Raw genomic sequence first — 17,425 nt, forward strand, 5'->3', positions numbered from 1 at the left:
TCGACTGAAAGCAAGGCAAATAGACAGGTGCGAGCTTGTTCTTGGATGCGAACTGGTTACTCCACCGGAGACAAACAGATAGATAGGTACAAGCTGCTCTTGGATTGAGCTGGGCACTCGACCGACAACATAAGCAAATTGATAGGTACAAGCTGTTCTTGGACTTGAACTAGCCACTTGACCGAACAGAAACATATTCACTGGGGATTAGTTTGTTTGACAAAATATAGATTGAGATTGACTTGACGTCGATTTGATTTGAAAGGTAGAAATTGACCGATATTATTGGCTCACAAGGTTTTGACAGAGAACCTGACATGAGTATTGAATTGAGACTGATGTTGACATTGGAAATGCAATATGTATGGATGATATAACAGATTCATTAATATGCATGGGTACGTAATATGCATGATTATGCATGTATGAATGCTTGTAATGCATGACTGTTGGCAGTTTGTAGGCACGACTTCACGGGGAAGACAAGACATCAGAGTATTGGGCACGTAGTGGCTCGTGCTATATTACACATTCTTGGAAATCCTCTTTGGAGATGACGTCGTTGGGAGACGTATCGGAGCCAATGCTGAGGGCAGGCAGGTATGCAACTTGCTGGAGATAGAATCTTGGAAGACTTTACTGGGGAAAACGCCGTTGTGCTGGGCATTTCAGTGCTGGGTACGTTGTAGACATTGCATCTGTGGTCAATGCTTTTTGCATGTTATATTCTCAATTTTCATTCATCATTTTTTGCATCCCATTTTTGCCTGGATCGCCCTTTCGGGTTTTCGATCCACCGGGGCAATAAATTCTTTTCAATGCCCCATTTTTGCCTGAACTGCCCTTTCGGGTTGTCAATCCAGCGGGGTGCTCATTTTTGCCTAAGTCGCCCTTTCGGGTTTTCAACTTAGCGAGCTCATTCATTTTCATGCATTTTCGTTCTGTTTTTTCATTCTTGCCATTGACCACAGATTATCTTGGAGGAGAACCTGCTTGTAACATATATTGAAATAGACATCGACATACTCTCGCTTATGCATGTTTCGTTTGAATGTACCCTGTTGCTCAGGTTTGCTTTTCAAAATAGACAAAAGGTTTTCAATTTTCAAAATGTTTGTTTCAAGCATTGTCATTATCAAAATAGAAGGAAAATGATTTGTATATAGCTTTGAAAATAGAAGAAAATAGAGTTTTAAACAAAAGCACAGGCTCAATTTGATGTATAAGAGTGGTGGTCAGCCGAAGGCGTGACTCCACGGATTCACAAAGCTTGGAAAATGGTAATTTTATTGGTTGGTGGTACATTGAACACAGTAATCATTACATTTCCCAAAAAACTTTGAATTCACAAGTACAGAAACTTCAGATGAAGATGGTCATTAACAGCTGCAGATGCCCCAAGGGAGACGGTGGTTGACTAGATATAGTTACTTGCCTTTTGTTTCAATCTCATTTTTGCATGAACCGCCCTTCCGGGTTTTCGGCTCATCGAGACGCTCATTCTTGCCTGAGTTGTGTACAATCTCAGCGAGCTTTTCATATTTGTTTCTTTTTGTCCCTTATTTTTGCCTGGACCGCCCTTTCGGGTTTTCGATCCACCGGGAAGCGCATTTTTGCCTAGGCCGCCCTTTCGGGTTTTCGACCTACCACGCTGTTCTTTTCACATTTCTAGGCAAAGTATTTCTTGACTATATCGGCATTCACTGGATTTGGAAGTTCTACACCATCCATGTGTGTAAGGATTAAAGCACCACCGAAGAAGGCCTTCTTGACAACATAAGGACCTTCATAGTTAGGCGTCCACTTGCCCCTTGGGTCGGGTTGCTGGCCTATCCTCCTTTTCAATACAAGTTCCCCTACCTTGAATTCTCGAGGATGGACTTTCTTGTCAAAAGCAGTCTTCATTCTTGCTTGATACGACTGTCCACGAGCCATGGCATCCATGCGTTTTTCTTCAATCAAATTTAACTGATCATACCGGCTTTGGCACCATTCAGCCTCAGATAACTTTGCTTCCATGATCACACGGAGAGACGGGATCTCCACTTCCAAAGGAAGAACTGCTTCCATACCATATACAAGAGAGAAAGGGGTTGCCCCGGTTGAACTGCGCACGGTAGTACGGTAGCCATGCAGAGCATAGGGTAACATCTCATGCCAGTCCTTGTAAGTGGTTACCATCTTCTGGACAATTCTCTTGATATTCTTGTTGGCGGCCTCAACTGCACCATTCATCTGAGGTCTATAGGGAGAAGAGTTATGATGCTCAATTTTGAATTCTTCACAAAGAGCTTGCACCACATTGTTGTTCAGGTTGGTACCATTGTCGGTAATAATCTTGCTGGGAACACCATATCGACAGATGATGTTGTTCTTGATGAACTTAGCTACCACTTGCTTGGTCACATTGGTATAAGATGCTGCTTCAACCCATTTGGTAAAGTAGTCAATTGCCACTAAGATGAAAAGATGACCATTTGAAGCTTTCGGTTCAATTCTTCCAATCATGTCGATGCCCCACATTGAGAACGGCCATGGGGATGACATAACATTGAGAGCGTGCGGAGGCACATGAATCTTATCAGCATAGATTTGACATTTGTGGCACTTTCTGGCGTACTGGTAGCAATCATGCTCCATGGCCATCCAGTAGTAACCTGCTCGTAACAACTTCCTTGACATAGTATGCCCTGTAGCATGGGTCCCGAAGGTACCGTCATGTACATCATGCATTAACTGCTCCGCTTCATGCTCATCAACACATCTTAACAACACCATGTCATAGTTTCTCTTGTACATAATATCTCCATCTAACAGAAATCTGCTGGCCAATCTTCTCAGGGTCTTCTTGTCTTGTTTGGAAGCACCCGGCGGATACTCACGGCTCAGCAAGAACTGTTTAATGTCGTAATACCAGGGTTTATAGTCAACCACATATTCACCAGCCTGATCGATCACATCCCCAATAGCAAACACATGCGAAGGTCTTTCAAGGCGTTGCACTTTGATTAATGGCACGTCATTCCAATGGTTTACTCGAAACATGGAAGATAGAGTAGCAAGAGCATCAGCCATTTGGTTCTCATCACGAGGAATATGGTGCAGCTCAACCTTTGTAAAATATGTCAGCAAACGTCTCGCATAATCACGATAAGGAATCAACTTAGCATGGTGGGTCTCCCACTCACCCTTTATCTGATTGATGACGAGCGCAGAATCTCCATAGATGTCGAGGTGTTTGGTTCTCATGTCAATTGCTTCCTCGATCCCAAAGATACATGCTTCATACTCAGCCACGTTGTTGGTACATTCGAACAGAATTCTGGCGGTAAAAGGAATGTGATGCCCCTGTGGGGATACAATGACTGCCCCAATTCCTTTACCATAAGCATTGACAGCACCATCAAAGACTAAACCCCACTTGCTATTGGGATCTGGACCTTCACCAATCAACGGTTCTTCGCAGTCTTTTGATTTCAAATACATGATCTCTTCATCGGGGAAATCGAACTCAATTGGTTGATAATCATCAAGAGGTTGGTAAGCAAGATGATCGGCAAGAATGCTACCTTTGATTGCCTTTTGAGTTTTGAACACAATATCATATTCAGACAAAAGCATCTGCCAGCGTGCAATCTTTCCAGTAACAGCAGCTTTCTCAAAGATATACTTGATCGGATCCATTCTGGATATCAACCAAGTTGTATGATTCACCAAATAATGACGCAGGCGTTTGGCAGCCCAAGCTAGAGCACAACAAGTCTTCTCAAGCATTGTATACCGAGTTTCACAATCGGTGAACTTCTTGCTCAGATAGTAGATAGCATGTTCTTTCTTTCCAGTCTCATCTTGTTGACCAAGCACGCATCCCACAGATTCATCAAACACTGACAAATACAAAATCAAAGGCCTTCCTTCCACGGGAGGGACAAGGATAGGTGGTTCCAGCAGGTAATTCTTGATGCTATCAAAAGCTTCCTGGCATTCATCGTTCCATACAATAGGCTGATTCTTGCTCAAGCAGTCGAGTGATCTCATATGGTATATCATCATCCTCTTCATCTTCGGCTTTATACACAGGGAATTCAAAATTTGAAGGAACCGTAGGATTACTGTGTTCAACGGGTTTATTATGGTTCAAACTGCATAGAATGGTTGAATGATTTTAGAAAAGGGTTTTTTTTTTTTTTTCTTTTATGCAGTTCTTTGAAATTGATAAGAAAAATAAAGATGTTTTGGTTTTTTCTGGTATTACCATTATTTCCAAGAAAAAAAGAAAAAAAAAATCACTAAAAAATAAAAGTCGTGAAAGAAACGACGATTTTTGTTAATAACGGCGATGCCGAAACAAACACGCCCTTCCAGAAATATCACTTTCGCTTCGGGCAGAGCGAGAGGATGGTTATTTTGAAAAACAAAACACTTAAGCAACAAGACACATTATTCGGAAACATGCATGATTGAATGAATGTTGATGGCATCACAATTTCTCGCAATGCCTCCTGGTATAACAAACATAGGCCTAGGACTACATCCAGTCGCCTCTTCAGTAATTGCATTGATAAACTCAGCACTGTAGAAGATTCATGTGGAGACTCCTGAAGTTGGGGAATATCCGAGACCCTCTTTATGCTTATTATCAAGGAGTTGTATTAACTTGCCCCAGCCAGCAGCTTGTCCTTCTTGGATGTCATTGACAGTCAGATAATTGTCGTTCATCAGTTTCTGGATGTCATTCTGAACAACGTAGCAACCCCAAGGATTATGGAAGCATTCTGGGCAACTGGCATGATCATGGTCAAACAGAGAGGCTTGGCATAACTCGATGTGTAGTGGCACCAGAGGAGTTGCAACGTTACAAACGTCCGATCTGGGAGCTTCCTCATATACCTCAATCATGTTTACAGCAGCGTGATTCGGAAGAGGATTGTCGACGACATGAGGGACGTTATTCTCAAAGGTCAATTTTCCTTGGTCTATGAGTTTTTTTACAATGTACCTCAACGCGTAGCATCCTTCGACATCATGACCCATAGCACCTTGATGGAAATCACACTTGAGGTCCGAACGGAACTTGGGAGGCGATGGATCAGGTGGAGGCTTGCCCTGTCTGGTTGTGCAGTGCCCTTTGAGAAGTAGAGTCGGAAGAAGTTCTGCATACAACATTGGTATAGGAGGAAAAGTTGGTCTGGTATATTGCTGCTGCTGTTGTTGTTGTTGTTGTTGTTGAACCGGCAACTGTTGTTTCATCTGTTGGGCAATTGCATTGACGGGCACTTGAGGTTGACCCGGCGGCAGGGGGTACTGATGGTAAAACGGTGGGAAGAACGGATGCTGAGAGTACGGCATGTATGGGTATGACGGAGGCATTTGAGCTGCATTGATAGGAGCAACAGTAGCCATTGATTGACCGGCTCCAGCTGACACCATCCCCACTTCCGTTTCTTTCTTCTTGTGGTGTCCATTACCATACCTCTTCGATGCACTCGTAGAAGATTCAGCTTTCTCAAACACAATGATTCCATCCCTGACTGCTTCCTCAAGACGGGTTCCCATAGTGACCATCTCCGAAAAGTTGTTCGGGGCAGCGATGATCATCCTCTCAACGTAATCTTTCTTCAACGTCTTTAAGAACGTCTGGGTCATTTCTTCTTCATCTAAAGCAGGAGTGATACGGGCAGCTGCCCCTCTCCACCTTTGCGCATATTCACGGAAACTTTCCTCCTTTTTCTGAGATAGGGACCTGAGGAACTCCCTATTCGGCTTTAAACGAGTGTTAAACCCGTAGTGGCTCTTGAAAGCAGCGGCTAATTCATCAAAGGTATGGATGTCATTCTTGCTCAGACTAGTATACCACTCTGCAGCATCCTCCATCAGACTGTCTTGAAAGTGATGGATCATAAGGGGATCATTGTCCTTGTAGTTGCCCATCTTCCGGACGTATTTGACAATATGATTTTGAGGACAAGTCAGCCCGTTATATTTGTCGAACTCCGGGACTTTGAACTTTTTTGGAACATCTACCTTCGATACTAAGCAGAGATCCTGGGTTTTAATGGAGTCTCCATTTCCCCTGTTGGCCTTAATTTCCCGTCGGAGCTCTTTGGCAAGCTCTGCCATTCTCTCTTCCATAGTTCCGGTTGTGGCAATACTCCCGTGGTGCGCATTAGCATGAACAAATAGAGGCACCGCATTCACAATAGGTTCGGTAACAGTTGTTGCAGCTTGAGTCAAGGCGGTACTAACAGGAGTTAAGTTTGCCCCTGGGATTGGGCCATTGTTGGTAGTACCAGAGGTCCCTGCCCCTGTGTTAGCAGTATAGTACAGCGGAAGCCCGTAAGGATACCCGGATGGCATGATAGAGCGGGGATCAGTTGTCACGGTAGGAGTCACATTTGCAGCTGTAGAAACTACAGGAACTGGTTGTTCCTGAGCAGTCATAGCATCATGAGCTTTGGCCAATTCCTCCCTTAAAGATGCCAATTCAGTACGAAGCTGCGTGTTCTCTTCTTCCATAGCCCTTTTCTTTCTTCTGTATTCTCTGGTTCGATCGGTTCTATCAGGTTCGTAAACTCTCTGAGCACGAGCCACTTTTCACACTGCGGCAGAGAAACCAGGAGCTAGTGAGCACTTGGAAGCCTTTGTGACCAATGCATGATGCATATGATGCATGATGTGCAAATGCAAAAGACTTGTTTTTTCATCGAAGGATTTTTAAACAAATTAGAAATCTTGCAAATAAACAAAACTACATAGTATTCTCAACAGAGAGACTTTGAAATAAACACATGAAGCCCTCAAGCATAGGAAGTAGTCGGAAGATCATCGGACTCGGAATCTGAATCACAGTATCTGGCAAAGAAGTCTCGTCGTCTTCTGGCTCTCTTGGAATCCCTCATAAGCAGCTCGTCTTTCTCTTCCAATTCCCTCCGGGCCTTAGCTAGCTCTTTCTTCAACATTAGATTCTCATGAGTCTTCTGCTCATCTCTACCATCCAAAGTCATGATTAGTTTCTCGGCTTGATTGTACCGAGCTTTCCACACTTGCTTCTCACGACTCTCCATAGCTAGATGCTCCTGATACATATCCTGAGTCGCGGGAAGTAGAGGTAGAGGCATAGACGGAGTGGATGAAGACACGTATCTCATAGCTGGATAAGGCATACCAATCTCCTCAGCTCGATCTATCACCCACTGAGTATAGGCCTCATGAGCGACACCGGATCTCACACCTAGATGCTTCACACTTTTCCTTCGAACCTTGGACCAAGCATCCACGAAAGCTTTCCTTTGTCCGGTAGGAGCATTCGTGTAGAAGAAGAACTCTGGAGATGTAGCAAGATTGATGGGCTTCGACTTCATAGGGAAACCAAACTGTCTCATAGCAAGCTCGGGGTTGTAGTTGATTCCTCCACGGGTACCAAGAAGAGGTACATTGAGAAAGTCTCCACAACCCATAATGATTTCCTTCACCTGAGCGGCCGGAGTGAGCCAGACGACCTCATTAGGAGTGAGGGCCATAATCCGCTGCGAGTAGGACCAATTTTCCGAGTTGTCATGGAAGGAACTCGGAAGGTGCGAAATAAACCACCTATACAAGAGAGATATGCAGCAAAGAATATACCCACGGCCCTTGAGAGTCCTGTCATGGATGGCGTGGTAAGTATCCGCTAGCAAAGTAGGAACCGGGTTCTTGGAATGAAAGATCTCGATAGCATTCATGTCCACGAAGTCGTCGAGGTTTGGGAAGAGAATGAGCCCGTAGATAAGCAAAGCAAGAATAGCCTCGAGTGTATCCTGACGAGTAGTACCGAGATTAGCCTGATCAAGAAGATACTTCGAAGTGAACCCCCGGATGTGAGACTTGGTAATAAGATGGTTGGAGACGTCGGAAGTCTTGAGGTAGAGATCCTTAGCAATAACCAGAGGAGTAAGAGAAGCCCCGGGACCGGTGAAAGGCGTCTTCTCGGCTATAGGTAAACCCACTAGATTGGAGTAAGCCTCGAGAGTAGGAACCAACTGGAAGTCCGGGAAAGTGAAGCAACGGAAGCTCGGATCATAAAATTGCACCAGAGTGTGCACTAGCTTCTCATCTACATCGGTTCGGAGCAAAGTAAGCAATCCCCCATATCGGAGTCGGAACCCTGTTTGACTCTTGACCTTGAGTGCCAACTCTCTCAAACTAACCAAATCCACTTCCTTGAACTTGTAGCACTTAGTCTTCTTCATACCTGTGATTATTTACAAAAATTTCCATTTGTTTTAAACCCTTCGATGAATGCATGAAAAAATGTTTATGCATGAATGCATGTATGCATGATTGCGTTGTTTAGTTACAATGTGGGTTGAGGTTCAAAGTAACGGGGCCACGGATGGACACGGCGTCCGGTGAACTAAGGCTTTGGATAGTAGTAACCAAGGTTCTAACACAGTTCCCAAACTGCAACCTCTCTCACATATATCATGGTAGTACAGGACGACACCCGTTCCATGATTATTTGTGAGAAGGTCTAGTTTGAGTGTAGTATCGCGTGACGACTAAAGTTTGAGACAACACTCAATTTAGCCACCGCACTACGTCCTAAAAAGGCTAGGATGGGTTTGGTAACTACGGTTCATAGCTTCGTCGAACAATTGAAAGTGAAGTGCCTAAGCATGACAACACACGCCGACAATATCACCTTCAAAATGCCTCAGCTATGTGAGATTGATCGCATAATCCAATACACGAGGCAACCCCCGGATCGAATTGTCGATTATATCTCTACCTAAACATAAGTTCACTCAGCCCGGGTTAGGACTTTTGATATTCTCACCCCACACGTTGAATGAAAGTAAACAAATATTCACATATGTAAGCAATAAAATAAAGCGTAAATATAAACTAAGGAAAACTAGGCGCGACCCGCTAAAAAGAATCCCCAGTGAAGTCGCCATTTCTGTTATCATGGTTTTTGGGTGCCAAGCCATTAATTGGACTTGTACCTTTCGACCGTTGATATCCCTCTTTTTTCTTGGGAAGGGTAAAAGGAGAAAAACCCTTGAGTTTCCGAATTCGGGGGTCGTTTTCGCTACGGGAAGGTGTGAGGCACCCGGAGCGATTATGGTATTCCATAAGAACCGCTCTCCTAAGTTTATTTCTACGCTTTATTTTTAGAGACTATTTGTAAAAAATGAAGGTGTGATTCTGTGTTTATGAGTTGGCACTTGATGAATGGAAAACGTGTGAAATTCATTGCCACTGTGTTGCTTTTATAGCTGACAAGTGTGCATCTGAACCAATGAGAACAGGACACCTGGATCTGGAAAAAAAGGCACGGCCTTGCAGTTTTGGACTTTGAGGACCTCCCTGCAATTTTGTAAAATATGGGACTGGACTGCAATTTTTAAAAATAGAACTAAAAAGAACATAAAGATTGGACAGTTTGGACTTAAATGCAATTTTAAAAAGTTGAAGGATTTAAAATGCAAAGTAAAAATAAAAATGAATTAAAATATGTAATTTAACTAAACGTAAAGCGAAACAAAAATAAAACTGACAAAACGGACTAAAACGAACCAATGGCCTAAATGAGGTACTTCAAAGTAACCTCCCTATGTCAAAATTTCGTGTGAAATGACCAAAATGCCCCTAGGGCTAAAAATGACCTAAACAGATTCAAATTGACTCGACACTGACTCAGACGCAAGTTTGAAATGAACTTAACAAGGTTTACTGATGAAATGTAAAAAAAACAATCTGAAAAGACTCAGAGACAGTCACAAGGATGAAAATGGGTCCCACTGCAGGAAATGACCAAAATACCCTTCTGTATGACTTTTTTTGCAAATTTTGAAATAAACTGTAGAAAAAGCAATGTAATGATTCAGAGACACTTTTGAATGACTTACAAGACAAGTAAAGACATTTCGAAAGGTTTTATGCAAGAAAAACATAGGTAAAATTGTGATTGAAAATACTGCGAGGCAGAGACAATTTGAACTGTGCAGTTGAAATTTGATAATTGACAAAGTTTGAAATGAAATTGGGCCCAGTATTTTTAGGTCCAAAAACAGGGTATAACATCAGCCTTCTAAGCTTAACAGCAATCACGATCTAACAACCTATATACCTTTTTTTTTCTTTCCCTTCTCATCATCATCATGAGCACATCATCTGCTTCCAGCAACAACACCTTTGTTGTTGGCACCAATACGGTGGTTGTCCTCAACACACATCACTCGCTCAAACTCACGAGCACCAATTATCCAGCCTGGCGTGTTCAGATGAATGCTTTGTTCATTGGATATGACCTTACCGACTTCATTGATGGCACAAAGGTGTGTTCCGTCAAAACAGATCCAAATTTCAACTATTGGATCAGGCAAGATCAACTTATCTTGCATGCTATTATCACTTCAGTTGATCCTAGCATTATCACTACCTTAGGCAATGTTCAAATATCCCAGCAAGCATGGGATGTCCTCCAAAAAATGTTTGCCAGCAAAACTCGTGCACGTATTATGCACCTCAAAGAAAGATTCACCTAATTTACCAAAGGAGCCAGCCCTATCACTCAATACCTCACTAATGTCAAAGCAATTGCAGATGAGTTGGCTATTATCAATTCCCCTCTTGATGATATCGATCTTGTCATTCACACATTGAATGGTCTTGGAACTGAATATCGTGAGATAACAACCGCGATTCGAGCTCGAGAAAATCCAACCAGTTTTGAAAATCTTCATGATTTGCTCACAGATTTTGAAACCAACCTCAAAAGGGATGAAATCTCTAGAGACAATGCATCTCTGCCATCAATTACCACTGCCAATGCTGCTTTCAAAGGAAAACCATCTCAGCTGAAACGTAGCAACACTCACAATGCTTCATTTCCCAACAACAGTGGATCCCCGTCCTCTGGTTAGTCACACCGAGTGATTTGTCAATATTGTGACAAACCAAATCACACGGCAAAGGTCTGCTACAAATTACATGGTTACCCGAAGCGCACCAATGGTCCCATGGCTCATCATGCTCGTACAATGCCTCATGCAGCTTCTCAAGATTGGATCATGGATTCGGGTGCAACCCACCATATCACCAATGCTTTGGATAATCTTCACTTGAACCATCCTTATCATGGCAGAGACGAGTTACTAGTTGGCGACGGAATAGGCTTACCCATCACCTGTCAAACTAACCCTATTTTTGTGGAATTTTTTTATGATTATTTTCTAGTGAAGGATTTGAAGACAAGGGTCACTCTAATCAAAGGTCACCATAAGTAAGGTCTTTACATCCTACCACAACCAACAACCGCCCCTACAACACTACACGCCACCTCCACCAACCTCTCATGGCATCACATCCTTGGTCATCCATCAGATCGTATTTTGAGTCAATTTCCTTTCTTCAAGCAAATAAAACAAAATGATCAACAAACATGCATCTCGTGTAACATAGTTAAGAGTCATAAGTTATCGTTTTTTACATCTAGTATCTCTAGTAAAAAGCCTCTTGAACTATTGTATACAGATGCATGGGGACCTTCCCCCACAAAATCAAAAAATGGTTGTGTTTATTATTTGATTATTGTAAATCACTTCACAAAATACATTTGGTTTTACCCATTGAAAAATAAATCTGATGTGTCTATTATTTTTCCAGCCTTCAAAAGTCTTGTTGAAAAATATTATAATTTACCCATTGTAAGTTTACACTCAGATAATGGGGATGAATTTATAGAACTCAAAACATTACTTACTACTCATGGCATATCTCATTACACCACCCCACCTCATACACCTAAACACAATGCCATAGCTGAATGTCGGCATCGACACATTGTCGAAACCGGCAAGGCTCTCTTACATACCGCTAATCTACCATTATATTTTTGGAGCCATGCTTTTTGCACAGCTGTTTACCTCATCAATAGACTCCCAACACCGGTCCTTCAAATGAAATCACCATTCCAATTGCTTCACAAAACTGAACCCAATCCCTTACACCTTCATTCCTTCGGATGCCTATGCTTCCCATGGCTAAGACCCTACACCTCAAACAAACTCCAACCACGATCCCACTCTTGTATCTTTATCGGCTGTGCCTATACTCAATACGCTTACCATTGTCTAGACCCAAACACAAATAAAATATACACCTCCAGACACGTAAAATTCTATGACAACATCTTCCCTTACAACACATGCCAACCACCCAATAATTCCTCACCAAACTTACCTAACATTCCACAACAACCTCTGCACACGTTCATTCCTATATCAACCCAAGCCCATCCAACAAACACTCTACAACATGAAACCTCCCACTCTACTAAATCAACACCATCCACTCAACACCCATCGACACCTACTCTTATTGAGCACTTGCCAACCATAACCAATCAACCAATCCCTTGTCTGATGATCAATGAAAAGGGTCCCTCTACTTTGAGTTCTTCATCAGGTAATGATCAAAATATTTCACCTCCTGTTCAAATACCTCTGCAAACTAATCACCATGCAGCTCCATTACCTACAAGTCGGCCTGTGACTCGATCAAAAAACAACATTTTCAAGCCAAAAAAAGTTTTTCAAGTTACGAAGTACCCCTTGGCAGAAAATGTTAAACCCTCCAATGTCAAAGAAGCCATGAAACATGAATATTGGAGGAAAGTCATCTATGCAGAGTTTGAAGCTTTACTAAGAAATGGAACATGGTCCCTTGTCCCACCTCCAAAAGACACCAGCATTGTGGGATGCAAATGGTTGTTTCGCATCAAAAGGCATGCCGACGACTCTCTTGCTCGCTATAAAGCTCGCCTTGTTGCAAAAGGCTTTACTCAATGTCATGGAGTAGACTTTCATGAAACTTTTGCTTCGGTGGTTAGACCTCAAACAATCAAAATCATCCTTAATCTTGCTCTAGAACACAAATGACATATGTACCAACTTGATGTTAACAATGCTTTCCTTCAAGGATCTCTCACAGAACAAGTTTACATGAGTCAACTGTTGAGGCAAAATCCTTAATTAATTTTAAAGATAATAAACTTTAATGATTAAGGATTAAATGGACTTTGATTAATTCCTTGGTATTTAACTTGTGCTCTTGAGTGTTTTCACTAAGACAGGAACAAGGTTTGAATCATACCAAGATGCATAAAATCAAAAGACATTGAATCCATGAACTAATTCTGAAGTTCAGAAAGTTAGTTCAGAATGTTGATCAGAACGTTCTGATGAGAGTTCAGAAGCAACCCAGTTCAGAAGGTTGTTCAGAAGCTACCCAGATTCATCAAGAACGTGAAGAGCATGCAAGTACACTTGACATGAATAAAAGGTCCAGAAAAGTACATCTGCATGGATCTATCAACAAATAAAGGCATGAACAAGGATCTATGTCAAAAGGATCTTTAATGTTCATCCAAGACTATGAACATTAAAGTACTAGGAATATTCCAAAGAGAATATTGTCCTAGATGATGCATTCACTGCACTTCAGTTGTATCTTACTATTAGGTTTGATTACATTAAAAGTTAAGTCTTATAAATCAACCTAAAGTAAGAACAAATGGAACATTATGAGATCAGAATGTTCACTTCTGCATATGCTTCCAGCCATGAACAGTGTAGTTGGTGGAAAGATGGAAAAGCTAGCAAAAGGAGATCTTGCATCAGAGATAACGTGTACTCTAAGATGAATCAAGCAAATCTCCTTGAAGCATGGGCCTGAAGATTGCAGATCCAGTATCCTCTCTTTCCTGCACCAAATCCAAGATAGATTTGATTCAACTTTATTCTACTTTTTCAAGCAACTTTTGATGCATATGGAGAAGTAACTTTTGAAGGATAACACTTGAACAAATCTCATGTCACGTATGGAATGGATCCAGAAACTCATCTGACATTCATCCTTGATGAACCCAGATGAAGAACATCATGAATATCAAACATTCTGATGATCAGAATGTTCAAAGCTCTGCACATGCTTACTTTATGAACAGTACAGTAGGTGAAAAGCAAAAAGCAAAAGCAAAGCAAATCTGTCATCTTCAACAAGAGATAGACACGTCTGAGAGTTGGTACTGAACAAGGACAACACAATCTCTCAAAGCATGGGCATGAAGATGCAGAATCCCACTAAATCCTCCTGCACCGGTTCCAAGACAAAATCTGGGAAATGAACATTCTGATGTATGAAGAAAAGTCCATACATTGGTTATTGTCCAGAAATTCATATGAAAAGCATATGCATAGCCCAGAACTTCATGTGTTCATTCATACATGATGAACCCAAATGAAGAACATCATGAACACAACAACATTCTGATGTTCATCAGAGATCAGAATGTTTGCCCAGAATTTCAAGTTAAAGCTTGTGGGACCCAGGACACATGACATAACACCATTGGACATCCTACAACGGCTATATGAGCCCAAAGACTCTATAAATAGAGATCAAGGCATTAGCAAAACTTGCACCATTGCAAAGCATACAAGAAAACAACTTGATTTTGTTTGAAGCTCTTGCAATTGAAATTGATCAATCTCTAAGGCTCTTGTTTCCTTAGTGCACATCAATACTCTTTGTTATCTCATGCAAAGATAACTTTCTTCCTCCTCCTCCTCTGTTTGATTCTCAAACATTCAAACTCCACAACAAATTGCAAAGCATACAAGAAAACAACTTGATTGTTTGAAGCTCTTGCAAATTGAAATTGATCAATCTCTAAGTCTTTCATCAACTTAGTGCAAATCAATACTCTTGTTATCTGTAGGATAACCTCTTCTTCTTCTTCCACTGTTTGTTTTACAAACACCCAACTTCCATACAAATTGTAACAAAGTCTCATCTAGCTTTTAGAGGTCCTAAAGTGTTAGGTTGAGCAAAGGTTGTAAAAGTCTAAGTGGTTAACTTAGCAACAGGGTGCAAGCCTGCTGAGGCTTAGAGAATACAGTTGTTGTAATTGTTCAGGTGAACAAGGATTGTAAGGTGCAGGATTTGAGAGGTTATCTCAAGCATCATAGTGGAAACTCTCACAAGATTGTGAGGAGTGGACTAACCCACATTGGGTGAACCACTATAAATTCTCTGTGTGTTGATTCTCTCTTCCCTATACTCTTTACTTACTGCATACACAACACACACAAACACATTTACTTTATTAAACTGTTTTTGCAATCAGACATCAGAACGTTCTGAAGTCTATTTTAACTTAACCATTCCAAGTTTCAACTTGAGAATCAATTTTAAGTTACAGGTTTAATTTTTAAAGGGTCACAATTCAAACCCCCCTTCCTTGTGACTATTTTATCGACTTCATCAACCACCTGGACTCAAGGATTCTCAACACCCACACTATGTATGCAAACTACACAAAATCATATATGGCCTTCGTCAAGCCCCCCCGGGCATGGCATGATGCTTTGAAGAACTTCACAGTGTCATGCAGGTTCTCATGTAGCAAGAGTGATCCATCTCTCTTTATTTATGCCACTAGAGGTATTCTCTCTTATTTCCTTGTATATGTTGATGACTTACTTCTGACAGGAAACAACAACCACTTCATGCAAGAATTCATCTCCAGCATATCTCAAAAATTCTCATTGAAGAATATGGGAGCTCCCCACTATTTTCTTGGTATAGAAATCATTCCCACCACTTCAGGCATACTTCTTTCTTAACATAAACATATTAGATACATCCTTCAACGGTTTGATATGGAGGGTGTCAAGCCTTCACCTACACCACTTTCGGCAACAGCCACACTTCAACTTCATGATGGAACTCCATCAACTGATGCCATCGAATATAGAAGTATTATTGGAGCTCTTCAATATCTCAATCTCACCAGGCCTTACATATCCTTCTTGATAAACAATCTTGCACAATTCATGCACAAACCCACCACCCTTCATCTCCAACATCTCAAAAGAATCCTACGATATCTCAAAACCACAATAAATCATGGCATTCTTCTACATCCCACAACCACACACAATCTCATTGCCTATTCAGATGCTGATTGGGGCGGGAACACTGATGATCATACCTCCACTTCAGCCTATATCATATTCCTAGATTCAAACCCGATCTCTTGGCTTTCCAAAAAGCAACGTACGGTAGCTCGTTCATCCACAGAAGCCGAATATCATGATGTTGCTACTGCAACCTCTGAAATCATGTGGCTTCACAATCTTCTTAGTGAACTTCGGGTTCCCATGACCAATCCACCAAAAATTCTTTGTGATAACATTGGAGCTACATATCTATGTGCAAACCCTGTCCTTCACTCTCGGATGAAACACATATCAATGGACTACCATTTTGTGCGTGAGCAAGTACAAGAAAATAATCTAAATGTCTCTCATGTTTCAACCAAAGATCAACTTGCTGACATTCTCACCAGACCCCTTGCAGCTACCAAATTCAACGATATTTCATCCAAGATAAAAGTTACTGATGGTAACTTTATTTTGAGTTACTGATGGTAACTTTATTTTGAGGGGGTATATTAGAGGATAATTATTTTGTATATCTTATTGTATTTAGTATTTAGATAGCAATGTAATCTTAGCCATCATTGCCAACAGTCAACACTACAGAGGTCAATTGTATATGAGTCATGACCATTATTTCTATTGATAGTCATTAAGGAATTGATCATTCCTTCCTTAAGTATAGGATCAGTGTATTGTATATATGTGGTCAACACTTATCAATAATATTCATTCAAACCTGAAATACAATTACTCTTATAGTTACTCTTATAGTATCTACCACTTATATGTCAAATTATGTTGCTAATTAACATTTTATTTCCACTATCAAAATTATTCACTTTAAAAGTTTATTTGGAAATACTTTTACAAAGTAAACAGTTCTTTGTCTTGATCATGTAAATGTCAAAATCATTTTACCATAATAACATGTTTCTTTTTATATTTGTCAAAAAAGATGTTTCTTTCTATATAGAATTGATAAGTCAGTATGCATGTGAAAGAATTCTTTTGGCATGTCAACAATTATTTGTCAATTTTCTGACATTTACAACAATATTTTTTTTTTTTGAAAGAAACATTTACATCAACATAAAATTAGGGTGTTTAAACTATATTAAATCAAATACGATTCTAAATGTATACCTGACAATCAGTTCTTGAATTGTGAAACTCTTTCTACGATTTTATGAACACACTACCTGTTTATACCATCAACCTTTAAATTGTGAAACATTATTTTTTGAACAAACTGACTATGAGTAATTTGCCTAAGGATGATGCATATTAATTTAAAGAGATTGCACAATGTTCATTTATAAGGACAGATACTCACATTAAATATAAGTCATTATCACATGTTAATAGGAGAACGACTTCTTTAATTTCGTACTTGAATTTGCTGTAGTCCTAAGTTCATGTAGTTACACAATCAAACA

At 40.8% G+C, this 17,425-nt stretch overlaps 1 protein-coding gene across 1 annotated transcript; it reads left to right on the forward strand.

Annotated features, from left to right (window-relative positions):
* The first annotated feature begins 12,407 nt into the window (after positions 1-12,407).
* LOC112419471 (uncharacterized mitochondrial protein AtMg00820-like) lies at positions 12,408-12,923 on the forward strand. Its single transcript, XM_024777198.1, has one exon. The coding sequence runs from the start codon at positions 12,408-12,410 to the stop codon at positions 12,921-12,923; it is 516 nt and encodes a 171-aa protein (XP_024632966.1).
* Positions 12,924-17,425: the final 4,502 nt, after the last annotated feature.

This window comes from Medicago truncatula, chromosome 2 (assembly GCF_003473485.1).
Source record: "Medicago truncatula cultivar Jemalong A17 chromosome 2, MtrunA17r5.0-ANR, whole genome shotgun sequence".
Taxonomy (NCBI): domain Eukaryota; kingdom Viridiplantae; phylum Streptophyta; class Magnoliopsida; order Fabales; family Fabaceae; genus Medicago; species Medicago truncatula.

Excerpts from the sequence above, each read along its gene's own strand:
- LOC112419471 (XM_024777198.1), top strand. The coding sequence starts at position 12,408 with ATGATCAATGAAAAGGGTCCCTCTACTTTGAGTTCTTCATCAGGTAAT.